Source organism: Apium graveolens, chromosome 7 (assembly GCF_009905375.1).
Source record: "Apium graveolens cultivar Ventura chromosome 7, ASM990537v1, whole genome shotgun sequence".
NCBI lineage: Eukaryota > Viridiplantae > Streptophyta > Magnoliopsida > Apiales > Apiaceae > Apium > Apium graveolens.
Window position 1 is genome coordinate 13,324,959 of NC_133653.1, and position 17,167 is coordinate 13,342,125.

General features: G+C 35.1%; 1 protein-coding gene across 1 annotated transcript; it reads right to left on the reverse strand.

The window, feature by feature from the left end:
• Nucleotides 1-15,324: 15,324 nt before the first annotated feature.
• LOC141675076 (gamma conglutin 1-like) lies at nucleotides 15,325-16,948 on the reverse strand. Its single transcript, XM_074481789.1, has one exon. The coding sequence runs from the start codon at nucleotides 16,778-16,780 to the stop codon at nucleotides 15,497-15,499; it is 1,284 nt and encodes a 427-aa protein (XP_074337890.1). The 5' UTR covers nucleotides 16,781-16,948; the 3' UTR covers nucleotides 15,325-15,496.
• Nucleotides 16,949-17,167: the final 219 nt, after the last annotated feature.

Sequence of the window (17,167 nt, forward strand, 5' to 3'; positions counted from 1 at the left end):
GTTGAGAAGTTTGAGGTGTTTTGGTAGTGGTGGTAGGTGTTGATGGTTGAGGTTCGGATGGTTGAACATCATGATATAATGCAGTATAAGTAACTGGATCATAGGTTATTAAGTCCTGTTTGACAGATAAAGGAACTCGGAGGGGTCTTAACACAGCCTTCTTATTATCAGTAGATAATAAGTCATTAAAAGCGCTTTTTGCTAGTCTAAAAGATGGAATTAATTCATTAGCAGATTGGGGTTTATCATTACAACAAAAACTATAATTAAGCTGACAAAATCTAGCAAAATAGACAGTATTCCTATCTTCTGTCATCCTATCCCCAATAAAACCTAAAACAACACTTGCATAATCAAAATCAGTTTGATTAATGAGAGCATACCCGATTTGTTGACTGGGTATGGGGATTGCATCAAAATTAGAACATTTGTTGGCGAAGGTCTTTGTAATGCAGTCAAAGAAGAAACTCCATTCCCTCCTTATGTTGGATCTCTTCAATTAACCCAGCTTTGCCAATGTCTTTTCAGACCCCAGACTGGCCATTATATTTTGAAGAATTGGCTCCTCAACAGTTGAATAAACGCAGTTCTCAGGCAACTGTAGTGCTTGTCGAACCATGGCCAATGTCACAATATGTTCATCCTCCCCTATTGTAAAGATAATACTTGGGGACCCTTAAGCACCTCCATCATCATAGATTCCACTTCTCTAAAACTCCAATACTTGGATTCCAGAGACTGCGTCAGGTTGGGTCAGAGCGTACCCAATATCAGAATTAGCAAGAAAGTCCTGAATAAAGTGAAGTTCTGATGGAGCTTCAGCCTTGCTAAGAATAGACGCATAGTTGTTGGGGACAAACTTAGCTCAATTGAAAATCAAGTCCTTTGGTGCCATCTCTGTTAGAAATTAAGTGAGAAAGAAGAGTGTTTGCAAGGTGTTTGATAAAAGTCCTGTAAGAAAACGCTTCAGAGAATATTAGAGAGAGAGAGAGAATAAGAGAGATTAAGAATAGAAAAGTAAATAAAAGATTAGAAAATCTTTTAACTCCCATATATATACTCTCTCCACTCAACAATTATATTTTTGAAGCATGGGATACACTTTACACCTGGTAACATGTGAACAATCAGTAAACGGTTAGAACAGAAGTTAATGGGCACGTAAAATAAGCAATAATTACCGTGCACATGCGGTTTTTCAGGACCAACACGTTAACCACTAACCCATAATGATTATGACTATTTTTATTTTACCCAAATATATTCAGATTTAAATATGACAGTTTCAGATTTTATCACAAATAAGTCAAGTAAAGAAAAATGCCACGTAAGCATCAAGGATTCCATCAGGATTTAATATCAGAACTTAACTTATATCAGATTTTAACAGTCATCAGAATCTGGCTTCTGTACTCAATAAGTGAATGTTTGTTCCTGTAATTCTCCGTACAAAGACTGACTTGTTTTCTTCAGAATTTAATCATCAGAACTTGTCCTCATAAATTATGCAAATGACACTTGACTGTTTGTCAAAAACAACTTAATCACCACAGTAATTTTCATCATTCATATGGATTGAAAGTGTGTACATTTAGAAAAATATCAGATAAAGATTAAAGTCTGATAAACTTCAGTACATCTTAGAAATAAGGCATAACTCAGAAAAGTGCTTAAAATCTGTCATCAATCTCTTTTCTCACCTCTGATGGAACTTTTGGACAGCTCTTTGCATTTCTCCGATGTCCAGTTAAATGTTCTTTTGCTCTAAAAACTCCTCCTCTTGTTTCTTTCCCATAGAAATTGCACGTGAACTTGTACAAACATGTGGGGTTTTGTAATAACCCCAATTTTTGGAAATTTTTGAAACCCTTATGAATAGTGATTTTGCAGATTATGCTAAGTGAGAAAACTTTTCATGCCACACTATGTAGGGGTTCTGTTATTGATCTTCTGGGATATTATTAGTACTCTATGTGGTATATAAGTGTATGTAAAGATCGTCAGAATCCAATTCCGAACACTTTGATTTTTCCCGGAAATCTACTAGATACGGAAAGAATTGAGTATAAGGTAACAGGATAAAAAGGATTTAAATTAAAGGATTATAAGAGAGGATCATAAAAGGAATATAATGTATTGAGAAAGGTTAAGGAAACCCAAGTAATAAGATCCCGGGTATGATCCCTCAAACAAGAAACGAGAATGAAAGTTAAGCGAACCGTATAATAGATCAGCAGTTATTAGGCAAACAATTAGAAGCTAATCAAAGGGATTAGTGGGGATGATGTCATCAAACCAATAGGAAGAGGACAAAGGAGGGAGGGTGACACCACTTGATGATGTAAGCATGACATGGGGGGGAGGAAGTGTGGTTGAATGATAACCACACAAAATCAAGGTTAATTGGGTAATTAACCTAAAACAAATCAAAATTTAACCAACCAAGCCAAACATTTCATTTTTCACCAAAAAACACAAAACCCTCCATTTATTTAAGGAAGCTCTCGGCTTCTTTTATCAAAAATGAAGATCCAAGCTCCACCACTTACTATTTGGCAAGGTATTTATCTAAGCTTCCCCATGGATAGTTACATACTTCCTATAAGTTTAAGCTTCTAATTCCAAGCCAATCTTTTTTTATAAATCAAGGAAGAAGATGGTGAATAGTACTTTCTTGAAATTAATTTTTGTGTTCTTGATTTCTTTGAAAGAACAAGCTTGTAGGAGGTTTGATTTGTTGGGGCTGTTGTAGTATGGTATGGAGGGAGTTTTGATTGGGTTGTGAATTGGGATTGATTGGTGGTTGAATTGGAATGGTATAAAATTGGGAAATCGCGTAAACATAGCCGTCGTAATGTCCGATTTACTTTAGACTGCTTTTGTTCATAACATTAGGACCCGAGAACTCCCTGCTAGGTTTTGACCATTGCCATGTTTAGATAGTTCATGTTACGAGCTTCGTTTTGATATGTGGATCGTTTGATTCCGATGTACGGTTTAGGAGAAACGGCCGTTTTAAGTAACGACGTTTCGCGAACGAATCATTACCCCTTGCCTTACTTTTAAACATAGGTTAAAGACCTTAAAGGACTAATTGAAGTATGAAACAATTATGTAAAGTGGATTAGGTAGTTGGTAAGATACTCGCGAAAGAATCTCCTTAAAACCCTTAGTGGTTAAATTATTAAAAATGGTGGAGCCGAGGGTACTCGAGCGACTTAAGTAAATCGTTAAGCGCGAAAGCGAACGTTAGGACTCTAAATGGTTAAAGTCTAGTTTCTTAAGCGACCGGGGTTTAATTCCGACTTATATTGTTGTTCATAGGTTATCGGACCCACTCTAAGCTTAAGCCTATCCGGGAGCACTCAGGCAAGTTTTCTATCCATTATACTGTTGTTGTGATGTATACACTTGTATATGCATTATCTTGTGATAGATGCATGATGGTTAAATTAGCAAATTCTTGCGATATATTGTAGCATGTGATATGGTACGTATGCATGCCTGTTTCGTATTCTTGCCATATATATCTGTTGGTTCAGTTGATAATACATATGCTAGAGAATAGCGGTAATTTGCATATACCCTTAGTATAGGGACCCAAAGGTGAAAACATTTTCTAAAACCGGGAGTCGAGGATCCCAAGTAGATTTTATATATATATATATATATATATATATATATATATATATGGTTATAGTTTTCAAAACTATTAATCGAATAAGGTTTATTCGATAACTTTATATTATTTAATGAATATTATTTCGAATATTCATTTGAGGGCTTATGACTCGGCTTATTTTATTTATTGAATATTATTTCGAATATTCATTCGAGGGCTTATGACTCAGCTATTTATTTATTGAAAATTATTTCGAATATTCATTCGAGGGCTTATGACTCAGCTTATTTATTTATTGAATGTTATTTCGAATATTCATTCGAGGGCTTATGACTCAGCTTATTTATTTATTGAATGTTATTTCGAATATTCATTCGAGGGCTTATGACTCAGCTTATTTTATTTATTGAATATTATTTGAATATTCATTTGAGGATCTATGACTCCGATTATTTGCTGAGATATATTCTTTATTTTATTAAAGAATAAGGTGTCGATAATCAAACTTATTTTTGATTATTCAAATAAAGATAGTATTTTCGTATAAGTATATCTTTGGTTATTTAATATCCAATTCAAGTATAAGTTTTACAACATCTACTTCAATTATTTTTATAAAGATTATTCTTTATGGGAATATTATTTAAATAATAATATTCAGATATTTTCTAATATTGGGACTGATTTATTAAATCAGCATCACTCCAAACATTCTTAAAAATGTTTTGCGAGTCTTCAAAGTGATTTTTAAAAGTTAGAGCGGATCCCAAAACTCATTTTTATATTTAAGATCCTCCTTTCGAAGGGGATTTAAATAATCACTCAAAACCTGAGGGATCCGGCTCTATGGTGTGTTTTATATTCGCAACAAGGTTGCTGTCTTGATAAAAGAATTTTGATTACTTACCCAACACTCGGGAAGTAAAATTCTTGGAACAAGTTAATCCATTAACAGGCATCGCCTGGGAAATATCGGTGAGTTTTCCTTTCCAACTAGATACGACTTATTGGTGGAGCCGTATCAACAAGTTTCTACTTGGGGAAAGGGGGGACGAGCTTTACGTTTCAGAGTCATGGATTTCATCTGAACTAGGAGTGGCGTAAGTGGTCGAGTGGCGCCGGCCCAGCCTTATTATATTGGCCCAAAATGGCCTGGAAGTTCCGCTAAGACGGTCCATTCCTTAGGAGTCCAGTGTTCGGTTGACAAGTAAATCCGACAGGTTCTCCTCTACATGTAAAAAATGGTGGGGTTGTACTACTACGACTGATCATCGTAAGTGGTCTTCCTGGCGCGGCAAACTCCCGTAATGAGTTCATCATCCAATTGGATATTTCTGCAACACTACCCAGAGCACTTCGATAGAAAGGCTACGGTTGGGCGAATGTTGAGTGTTGGCAGGGTCAAGTTTTCAAAATGATGTTTGCATCAAATGAAGTATCTTATAACTTCATTTTATTTTGATGATATTTTAAAGATTGAATCTATTCAAGTATTATCTTGTAGTCTCATCTATGTGATGAACTTTTGAACTAATTATAACTTGAACGGTGGTAGTTCAAGTAATATTTGGAAAAAGATATAAGTATATTGGAGTATCTTGTAACTTCATCTTTTAAACTTATATCTAGTAAATGATTATCTTATGCATGTCAAAGATTTTCAGAAAAACTTTGAGACAAGGTTAGATATATGAGATCACCTTGCAACGATAGTTTTATATAGTTATAAACTGGAACTCTGTGTATATTATGCATGGAAGAGGACTTCCAAGATTTTGAAAAGTATATATGTATATATACTGAATATTTTGTGACTTCATCGCATTAAGATATCAAACTTGGTTCATTTCTTATGACCAAGACTTTCATGAGTACTATGAGAAGGCTCATATACTGTAAATCATTATACATATTATTTTGGTGGGCTTGTTGCTCACCCTTGCTTTCTTCTTTCATCACACAACAACAGATAGAAAAGATGAACAGGACCAAGCTCCCAATTCGCGAGCGGATAGGAAACGTTCCGCAGTTTCCTATAGGCATTGATGTCGCTGTAGCTGAGGTAGGAACTACCAATAAGCTAGGCTTCAACTTTTGATGTACCAGATTTATGTATATTTATGAATTGTAATAATGGCAAAGAAATGTAAATTTATTCAGAAACCCTTTTAAGGTGTATTGGCATATAATTGTGGAATAAAATGACTTGTTATTATTTTTGGATATTCATCTCTGAGACTATAACTTGTGGTATGTGTGTTTATTGTGGGGTCACAGTACAGAGTAGTTGATTATTTATTAAGATTGGGTGTTATTAAGGGAAATGGAACTCGTGACAGCCCGGATCCCCGACTCCGGATTTGGGGGTGTTACAGGTTTCAAGTGGCATATTTATGAGCGGGATCAATAGCTTTTTTAGTCATCTTTAATTAACAATCTCAAAGATAAAGTATAAGTAAACTTTAAGTTTATATAATAAACTTTAAGTATGTGCACGTGAATATGTATGGGTTATATATTATATATGGGGATAAGGAGCAGAAGACAAGGAAGATAATATATACATATATATGTATGTATATATAAAAATGTAGACAGAGAAAGTAAGTGAGAAGATACTTACTTTATTATTAGGGTTTGTGCTGACTGCTGAATGGCGCTCTTCAGAAGATGAGAGGAGAGAACGGCTAGGGTTTTCCCCTTTTAAAGTCGTTGAAAGCTGAGAGCCTGATTTAGCCTTTTATTTGGGCCTAAAATTCTTTTTTTTGTTATGGGTTAGTACTTTTGGGCCTTAAAAGTGACCCAAAATTCTTTTCTTTGTTATGGGTTAGTACTTTTGGGACTTAAAAGTGGCCCAATAACATTAAATATCTTAGTAAGCGCTTAGCTTCACTAAAGTGCGCTTTTCTACCGCTTCGTGCTTAAGCGCGCATTATAGCTTCACAGATTTTATGGGTATATCTTCTGTAAACCCTTAGGAGACAACACTCCTCTTGTAGAGATCGTCTATGAGTTTAACGGCTTGGTAAACCTAAAATTTCCCGTCACGCCTACGAAAAGGAGCATAGGATTTTTCTTAGTTAGCATTTTTCTTTTTGATTTTTCTCGAGGATGAGCAAAAGATAGGTATGGGGGCATTTGATAGGTCCATATTATTGCATATTATTAATACCTATTTTATGTCCGTTTTCATAATTTTATTAATAAATAAATTATTTTACTTTGTTTTGTAGGAAAATAAATAAAATCAGAATTTGAGTTGGAAAGGGAGCAAATAAGGAAGGAGGTGGACCATTTTAGAAGTCAAGGGAATTGGAAGATAAATAGAATCCTTATTGGAGAAGAAGAAGAATTTACTTTAAGAATCCTACTTGTATTCCAAGAACCCAACCCTCATATTTTCCCTATATATATGGGTCCCCCCTTTTATATTCTAACATTCAACATTCCAACACCCAAGACATTCAATTAGTTATTTGTTTTGTTCATCTTTTTATCATGTGTAGCTAAATTTATTCCTTAGGATGAAGATGAAGTTAATTTAATTGCTTTGATATCTTCTCGTTCATATTATTTGATTCTCATAATTTTTTCATGGTGCTTAATTATTTAATTGACAAAGTGATTTTGATATATTATTGTTACCAGGTTTATTTTTCATAACTTATGCTTGCTCCTTGAAGTTTTGATGGGTTATTGTTAGATAACAAGTTTCATAGTATATGCTTGTCTCGTTAATTAAAATTTATTTGTGAAGAAAAGAGAATTGATTTTAGGGCGAGTTGATATTAATTGTGATTGATTAACAGATTCAGATTCCTAGGTTTTTCATATTATTTGATCTATTTTCTAATTAGGTTAATTCAAACTCCTCTCAAATCTTTTTGTCTAGTTCGCCTGATTTAAATTGTTAGGGTTTTGAAAATTCATAGTTTATGTGGATCGACCTATATTTGCTACAATTAACTGCTGTGCACTTGCATTTTTTATTTGTGAGTCATTTTTGGCGCCGCTGCCGAGGACTATTGTTAATTTTCACTCCTTGATATTTAATTCTTCGGACTAGTTTTTTTGTTTTGCTCTTTGTTTTTTAGGGAATCGTGAAGTGGAGGAAAGCTTGGACAAGAAGATCGCTAGAAGGCATCACCATCTCTTTTGGAATTTTTGAAAGCGCTTTTCGGTATTCCGTATCACCTCTCTATTTTTTTTTCTTCTTCTCACTTTTATTATTGAAAACTCCAAAAAAAAAAATTCAAAAATTCAAAAAAATATTAGTTTGTTAATTGTTAAAAACCAATTTGTTACATCATTCATTCTCTCACGTAGGATCACATCATCTAGATTTTCTTTTTGTATTTATTGCTTTCCATCTTATACAATTGTGGTGATTGCTGGAGGAAAGAGGTACATACAATTTAGAATAATACACGTAGTGTAATACATCCATAAGTGTTTATTATCTTGTTCTTTGTGTGCTGCATCATCTAATCAACCTTAAGGGTGCCACCCTATTACAAGATAAGGTGAGGGATTTTATCACCCTTTCCTTGGCCCACAAATCACTAATTCCTTCATCTTGCATTAACTCACCTCAATAAAATTAAGTAGACGTTGACCCCTAGGATTTCGAGCTCAATTAGGAAGGTACCTAAAAGAGGAAGTAAATTTGGAATTATTCGAACTTTTGGTGACAAGGCAAGTGTATCACTTACCTGTCCAATTTGGATTGGTGACTAGGCTAGTGGTTCTCTAATTCAGCGCCTTATTTACAAGGAAGTGCCCCCGTTTACCTGGCCAATCGGTTTGAATAAATCTAGATTTATAGACTTTTTGATGGTCCAAAAGTTAGGAGTTGTCTAGATTATTTTTAGGATTACCCATAGATCAAAGATTTTCTTTTTGATTTTTCAATTTTTTTTAGGTGTTTACTTATAGCTTTTGTCTGCTACGTGATTATTTGTCTTATATGCAAAGTAATTGGGTTCGAGACCATTCATCTAGATTAATAAGACACTCTAACATTTCATCTCCTAAAGTAGTAAGGCAACTCTACTTTTCTTCACCCACTAAAATTGAGTCAAAAGAAGAAGTAGAAATTTCACCCGTAATCATGGCTGTCTCACTCAAAGACCGTTGTTATCCCGCTCGTTCCGCTGAACCCTCATGCATAGTCCTACCTGAAGTAACCGCGAATAATTTTGAAATTAAACATCACCACATTAGCATGTTACCTAGGTTTTCTGGGGTAGAGGGAGAGGATCCATATCTTTTTATTCGAGAATTTGAGGAAGTATGTGCTTTACAAAAACTCCAACAACTTAGCTCAGACTCCATTAGGCTCAGACTTATTAACTTTGCTTTAAAAGAAGAGGTTAAACAATGGTTGTATAGTCTACCCGTTAATTCTATATCCACGTGGGATGGATTTGTGTCTATCTTTCTTAAAAAATATTTTCCAAACCATAAGGCAAACAGACTTAGGAATGAAATTAACCAATTTCAACAAAATTGAAATGAGTCTTTTTGGAAGTATTTTGATAGATTTAAAAAGCTTTTGTCTAAGTGTCCTCAACATGGTATAGAAAAATGGAGACTTTGTAAAATTCTTTATGAAGCATTAGACAGTCAAACCACTGCTTTGTTAGAGTCTATGTGCCAAGGTAAATTTATGGATAAAACTGAGGAAGAAGCTTGGCAATATTTTGAGGAGTTAGCTGAAAAAACAATATTGTGGGAGTCAACTAGGGAACCTAATCCGGAACCTGAAAGATCTAGGGGCTTACACGTAGTTGGTAATTCTATTGCAACCGAAGATAAGTTAGCTACACTCACTAAACTGTAGTTCTCCTAATCATGTGATAGACAATTGCCCTGAAATTGAACAAGTCAATGCTATGTTTCAACCTAGAGTTAGGAATGATCCATATACATACACATACAATCCTGGTTGGAAGAATCACCCAAATTTCTCATGGAACCAAGGTCAATACAATTAGTTTAATCAAAATTCTCAACCTGCTTTTCAAAAGCCCAATTCTGGTCCATACCCAATGCAAAATATTGGTCATTATCCTAACTCAGTCCCCTTAAACCCTCCTGGTTTTAGTGAATCTAATAAGAAATTAAATTCCATTGAAAAAAGTATGGAGGCTTTACTTAAATCTCAACAATCTTTAATGCAAGCTATGACCCAAGATAGGCAGTTGCTAAATTCAAACACACAAGCCATATCTAAGCTAGAGGTCCAAGTTAGTTAATTGGCAAACACAATCAGTGAGAGAGAGAAAAATCATTTCCCTAGTCAACATGAGGCTAATCCTAAATTTCATCAAAACCAAAAGTCTCATGAAACTGTAAACTCTGTCATCTCTCAAAGGTCTGGCAATCAATTCAACAATCATGCTGGTATTAATACTCATCAGGAAGATAAACTAACATCTGAACCAAATCCTCTACTTTTGAATCCAAGTCTTCAACAACCTCCCAATCCAAATCCTGAAACTTCTGAATCTAATGAGTCATCACCAACCAAAGAACCACCTTCAAAACCCCACTCTAATGCGTTTAGTGAAAAAGTCTTTAAGCCAAAAGCTCCGTTTCCTCAAAGACTTATCTCAAACAAACAATCTGCTTAGTTAGATAAGATTTTAGAAGTCTTTAAGCAAGTCAAGATCAACATTCCTCTTTTAGATGCAATTCAACAAGTTCCCTCTTATGCTAAGTGTCTAAAAGATTTGTGTACTCATAAAAGAATCACTCATGTTCCTAAGAAAGCTTTTCTAACCTCTCATGTTAGTTCTATATTGTCAAATCAAATCTCTGTGAAGTATAAGGATCCTGGTTGTCCTACCATCTCTTGTGTCATAGGAAATACCTTCATTAATAAAGCTTTACTCGATTTAAGAGCTAGTGTGAATCTTCTTCCATTATCTGTCTATCAAGCCTTGAGCTTAGGTGAACTTAAAAAGACCAGTATTACTCTTCAATTAGCTGATCGTTCTGTTAAAACTCCTAATGGTATAGTTGAAGATGTTTTGATAAAAATTGGTGATTTTGTCTTCCCCGTCGATTTCGTTGTACTAGAGACCGAACCAGTCAAAAATCTGAAAAATCAAATTCCCATCATTTTAGGAAGACCTTTTCTTGCCACCTCTAATGCTTTGATTAACTGTAGAAATGGTTCGATGAAACTCACATTTGGAAACATGTCGATAGATCTGAATATCTTTAATGTAGGAAATCAACCTAATGAGCTTTTTGAACAACCTGTAGGAGTTAACTTGATAGATGAGGTTATGTCTTGGTCGAATTTTGAGGATAGTGCAGTTGAGTCTCTTCTTGAGGAAGATGTTTCGTGTGAGTATGAGAGCAATAGAGAATTGCATGAGTTGTATAAGAATTTCACTTGTGATGAGATGTTAGAGGAATTGAATGCCATTTATTCTAATCATGAAACCCAACTTGAGGCTACTTATTTTGATCCTAAGACCGTTGTTAAGACTTCTGTTAGTGAGCCACCCACACTCGACTTTATTCTTTCGTTTTCCACTCTTGAACAGTCTTTGGTAGTTAATAATAAAACTCATCATGTTCTTATTTCTAGTAGCAAAGTACATAGCCAAGAATTTCAAGTCATTAATTTGCTTAAACAACATAAAGAAGCATCTAATTGGTCTATGAGTTTTGAGAGTGCTATGAGTTTTATTTTGATGCATGATCTAATCTCTCTAGTGGATAATGTTGATATTTTGGGTGGGTTTCACATGTGTATTGATTGTGTTATGAAGGTAGTTTTCGCATGCTCTGGTATTGGTTAACAAACGTTCTGGTATGCGTCTCCCATAGTAAAGTGTAGGTATGGGGGAGTAACTATGTGTGTGTGTGTGTTATAAGTAATTGTGTTCCTCTGTCATGCCCTGATCAGGTATTCTCGTCCTTGTACTTTGTCATTTTTCTCTCATTTGTATTCATTGAGGACAATGCATGATTTATGTATAGGGGAGGGGTTTAGTAGTACTTACATATATATAAAAAATGAAAAAAAATGAAAAAATATGAAAAAAATCAGAGATATTTTAGCTAAGTTGTGCAGTCCACTCTTGTACTTTAATACTAGTTGGTGTTAGCAGTTTTTCAAAACTTATATATATATAATGCCTTGAGATGATTTGAACGTAGTTGAGTAAGGTTGTCTTCGTGAAACTTGTGTCGAACGAATATTTGCTTAAGAGTCCAAGACGACACATTTGCACAAGGTCTTTGTAGGAAAGATTGTTTAGGGAAGTTTTCGATATCTGAGACGAAGCCCACATGTTGGAACAATGTCGAATCATTTTTTTGTGAAAAAAAGAAAAAAAAAGAAAAGCAAAAAGAAAAGAAAAAAAGAGATGCTTGAATAAACTACTTCAATACCCAATATTCCTCACAAATAAAAAAAGAGAACAAAATTGAGATGATGGGCACAAGTAGTATAATTAACTAGTCTTCTTTTGTGGCCTTTGTTACTCGAGTAATTAAGTCCGTAGGGGTATTTCAAAACCTAGTGCCCTAAGACCATCTGGTTTGGGAGTCATTGGCCCAAAGCTCGCTACATGGGTAACATAGAAAGCCTAAGAAAACGGATATTGCACAGTCAGTTAAAAGAAAATAATAATAATAACCGTGAATTTTGGCTAGATACTTGTTTTGATAGAGATTGGGTTCGTTCAATATTGGTTGAAAAAGAGGAAATGTACTTACTCAATTGATTCTTCATAGACCTATTTTCACGACACACCCTGGGATATTTTGTAATCGTTCAGAGTCGATATAAGTGGATTGTTGATACCTATATCTGGGCTATAATTAGAAGAGTCTTAAAGGCATGTATTTTCCTAAAAATTCTTGTGTTGACACCGATGAATGTTATTATTGATAGAGTTTGGACACTTGCTAGAGTATTTCACAGATTTTATGGGTATATCTTCTGTAAACCCTTAGGAGACAACACTCCTCTTGTAGAGATCGTCTATGAGCTTAACGGGTTGGTAAACCTAAAATTTCCGGTCACGCCTACGAAAAGGAGCATATGACTTTTCTTAGTTAGCATGTTTCTTTTTGATTTTTCTCGAGGACGAGCAAAAGATAGGTATGGGGGCATTTGATAGGTCCATATTATTGCATATTATTAATACCTATTTTATGTCTGTTTTCGTAATTTTATTAATAAATAAATTGTTTTACTTTGTTTTTTAGGAAAATAAATAAAATCAGAATTTGAGTTGGAAAAGGAGCAAATAAGGAAGGGGGTGGACCATTCTAGAAGTCAAGGGAATTGGAAGATAAATAGAATCCTTATTGGAGAAGAAGAAGAATTTACTTTAAGAATCCTACTTGTATTCCAAGAACACAACCCTCATATTTTTCCCTATATATATGGGTCTCCCCTCTTGTATTCTAACATTCAACATTCCAACACCCAAGACATTCAATTAGTTATTTGTTTTGTTCATCTTTTTATCATGTGTAGCTAAATTTGTTCCTTAGGATGAAGATGAAGTTAATTTAATTGCTTTGATATCTTCTCGTTCATATTATTTAATTCTCATGATTTTTTCATGGTGCTTAATTATTTAATTGACAAAGTGATTTTGATATATTATTGTTACCAGATTTATTTTTCATAACTTATGCTTGCTCCTTGAAGTTTTGATGGGTTATTGTTAGATAACAAGTTTCATAGTATATTTTTGTCTCGTTAATTAAAATTTATTTGTGAAGAAAAGAGAATTGATTTTAAGGCGAGTTGATATCAATTGTGATTGATTAACAGATTCGGATTCTTAGGTTTTTCATATTATTTGATCTATTTGCTAATTAGGTTAATTCAAACTCCTCTCAAATCTTATTGTCTAGTTCGCCTGATTTAAATTGTTAGGGTTTTGAAAATTGATAGTCTCTGTGGATCGACCTGTATTTGCTACAATTAACCGTTGCACTTGCAGTTATTTTAAACATCAATGTCTGCAAATATTAAATTTTATATATAATCAAGTGTTCTCAAGTTTTGGGGAGGTATAAAGTTATAATCCATACCCCCAATATTTACAAACTTTTAATTTTGGACAGCAAGGTTAATTTTTGCCCGAAAGATGGACTATTTCATTGGTAAATAAGCTTTTGAATGAGAGGGATTGTTGGTAGTATATTATCTAATTAAATCCTCCTCCTAAGCTGACAAGTAAAATAACCTTATGGGGTCTGTGTGTCTTCAATCATCTCTTTGTTTTGGGGGGCATTGAGTCAAAATTCTATAAAGATTATGTATAGTTGCAACTTTTTGATTTTCATTCTTAATATTTGATTTTTTCCTTAGTCAAGACTAACATACCTTTGGTGCGCAGGGTGCAATTAATTATCTGCTTGGAGCTGTGGAAGAATTTTCATAGTTTTGGACGTACACCATGTGAGTTCTTTTTTTCCTTTCCTTTTGAGTGCGGCTATATATTAAGATTGATTTTGTTTAACCCAAGATTCTCTTAGTCGCTTATTAAGTGTGGTAATATATCATTAATTTTTGAGTCGAGACACTAATGGTAATTGGTTGATTGAGATGAGCTTGTTTGAAAAAGATTACATTGTCTTAAATGTTTTAACCATCACTCTGCCTTGACTTTGACATGCCCATTATCCTATATATAATTAGTCTCAAGGGACTTAAAAGTTAAAATGGTAGAGTCATCATGAGTGGATCCATGTAGCCAAAAAAGATTAATTAAAAGATGTAGGAATATTTGGGTCTCCACTCAGTCCTTGGTGTCACAATCTCTGCACCGTCCCCTAGTCAAAGCAGATACCGGTACTCAAGTCGACCTTAAATAGCCAAAATTCCAAGTCCTTTCCAGGACAGTAGTAAGGTAGTGCAGGACACCATCCCTCATACACACCCACTCCCTTGTGTACACCAAAGTCATGCTAGCATAGCAAGTGCACAGATCACTCTGCAATAATTAACATATTCCTCTCATACAGATTAAAAGGAATGTGTGCTGTGATTCTATGAATGAAGAATGGTGTGTTGTTGGTCAGTCAAATTGGACATACTTAAACACCTCCTAATATTAAAGCCGAGAAGAAAGATTATTATTTCAAAGCAGTTAAGAAGATTAAAACAAGTGAGCAGGATATAAAATTTTAGGTAAAATTAGTCCTTCAGATGATTTCTTTGGTCCCCCTTCCTCACTTTGTTCCTCTTATCAAAAGTTGTATTTCCTGTTCTCTTTCTAGCAGTCTGAACATATAAAACTTGGTCGATCAACTTCAGTTTCAGCTTTTATACAAGTAAAAATATGCACAAGGATACACCTAAAGTAAAAGGGAACCCCTACCAACAGCTACGTTAGTGTAGTACATGTTTGCAAGACGTAAGCTCTTTAATAGATCTTTCCCAATATGCAGTCCTTGTTCTAGCAGATCCTTCCCAATGTGCAGTCCTAGCAAGCAAGTAATGTTAAGCTTTCTGACCATCCAAACCATCACACTAATCCTACCTGTATGTTTATCACTTCTGAAGTAAAAAAAAAATTAAACATACTTCTTTATTTTATCTTTGACTACTAAATGTAGGGTATAGGTCGAAAATGTATTATGTTTCGAAATCGTGTGAAGTGTTTAGTTCCTAGTTACTAATATATATATTGAGATCTGTTAAAAGGACCTTGTACTTTAATAGGTAAAAGAAATTATTAGCCATTCCAGCAAATACATAAATACAAAAAAACGATAGTGATGAACTACACAAAGATCCCAAACACTAGCACATGATACAACATACACCTTCAAAACTCAGCCACAGGGAGTAAAGATTATAAGGACTCCATCATACATATTGTTCATCTAGGGAGTAGTGGTGAAATTAAAGTTGGCACAAGTTACACGTCTGAACAACAAGGAATTGCTAAACCCAAGCCTGGACTTTGCAAGATCAAACTGAAGAAGATTATCTTCCAACTGGTGTGAGCCAATTACAATTGGAACTCTAGGTCGTAACCCTCCATCCACAAACCCCAAGCAAAGTACATCTGGTCTTGCTTTCACCATTGAGTTTGCTCCAGCTATTTTCCAAGTAACATTTCCACTTTGTAGAACAAGGTCGATACTTGGAACTGCAGGCCCAACTCTAGTCCCTGATATCTTACTTGAGTTGAAACACACACCAAAAGGAGACACTGGTGGTTGAATTTGAGGTGCCCAAGATAGTTGATCAGCAAAGAATTTAGTTGTAGCCATGAAAATGGAGTGCTTAAGTGTGGTGTAAGGGGTTGTTGTACTAAGCAAAGCATTTGGGAAGGACCCTTGTTTGTTTCTTGAAATCCTAGGAATGTCGAATGGAAGAGCTTTGTTGTTAATGTTTATTGAAATCACTTGTATGTAGTACTCTCCTCTAGGCCCCACGGTGATTGGAGTAAACCCTACCGGATCTGAAATATCTATTCCGGGATTCAGCTTATAAGGCCCCTTACCGAAAAATATCACCCCGTTAGCTTTGTTTGATGAAGTGAGGCATAAGGCAAATTTTGGTCGAAATCCGTAATGTGAAGCTAGTTGGTACGGTATAGAAGCTGGATTGTGCCCTAATCCCGCTACTCCGAGTACATATTTAGGTAATGGACCTGTCAGTAGTTTAGGAGGTGCACATGAAAAGATGAACTGAGTTACAGTAACAAATGGGCCGGAATTTGCCCCATGCGCCGATTGAACTGAGACAATGTCTTGGCCGAGCTCGCCTAAGATGGTCGACTGAGTCAGTGGGTTTGTTGTCATGACACCACATGTATTGTTGTGACAACCTGGTCTGGCTGGAGCTAAGCACTTGTGGCAATAATGGTTACCGACTCGTGAGCATTGACTTGAGTGGCAAAATGGAAATCGGTAACTGGTGGACAGATAGTTTCTTTCACAATTTCTCCATAAAAACTTGTTGTTTAGATCAACAACAAGTGGAGTTGCTACGAAAGGAGTTCCTTTTCGAATATTTGTTACATGGAGGCTCGTTGCGCTATCTTTGCTCACAGGTAGCACAAGCGTGTTTGGCCTAAAGGGGAGTCGGGATTTGGACAGTGCAAGCGGTGGTAAGATAGAGAAGATGATTAGCATAAGTTTAAGGACTGAAGTAGCCATTGGAGATGGTTATAGCCTTGCTGGACTGTAATGTCTGCTACTAGTAACAATGGTTATTTTGGGGGTACTTATATAATTATATTTAGATTTGAATATTATATGTAACTTCCAGTTTGTAAGTGTGGCAAGCTTTTCGTGCTTGTGGGGGTTACTTGGCATGCATATATGGAACGGTGACAGAAGTTTCGGCTTTTAAAAAAAAACTTTGGTGCTTCTGTTACAGGTGTGACGTTACATGTGAAGGTTTGCATGCCCGTTTTAGCATGTAGTGATGTAGAGAATGATGATTATCTTTAACTCTCTTTTTCTTTTTCCGTTTTTGTTCGCTAACTGATGTTTATCTATTTAAATGCATGTACACAGAAGCATAAAGATAAAGCTTCTTCA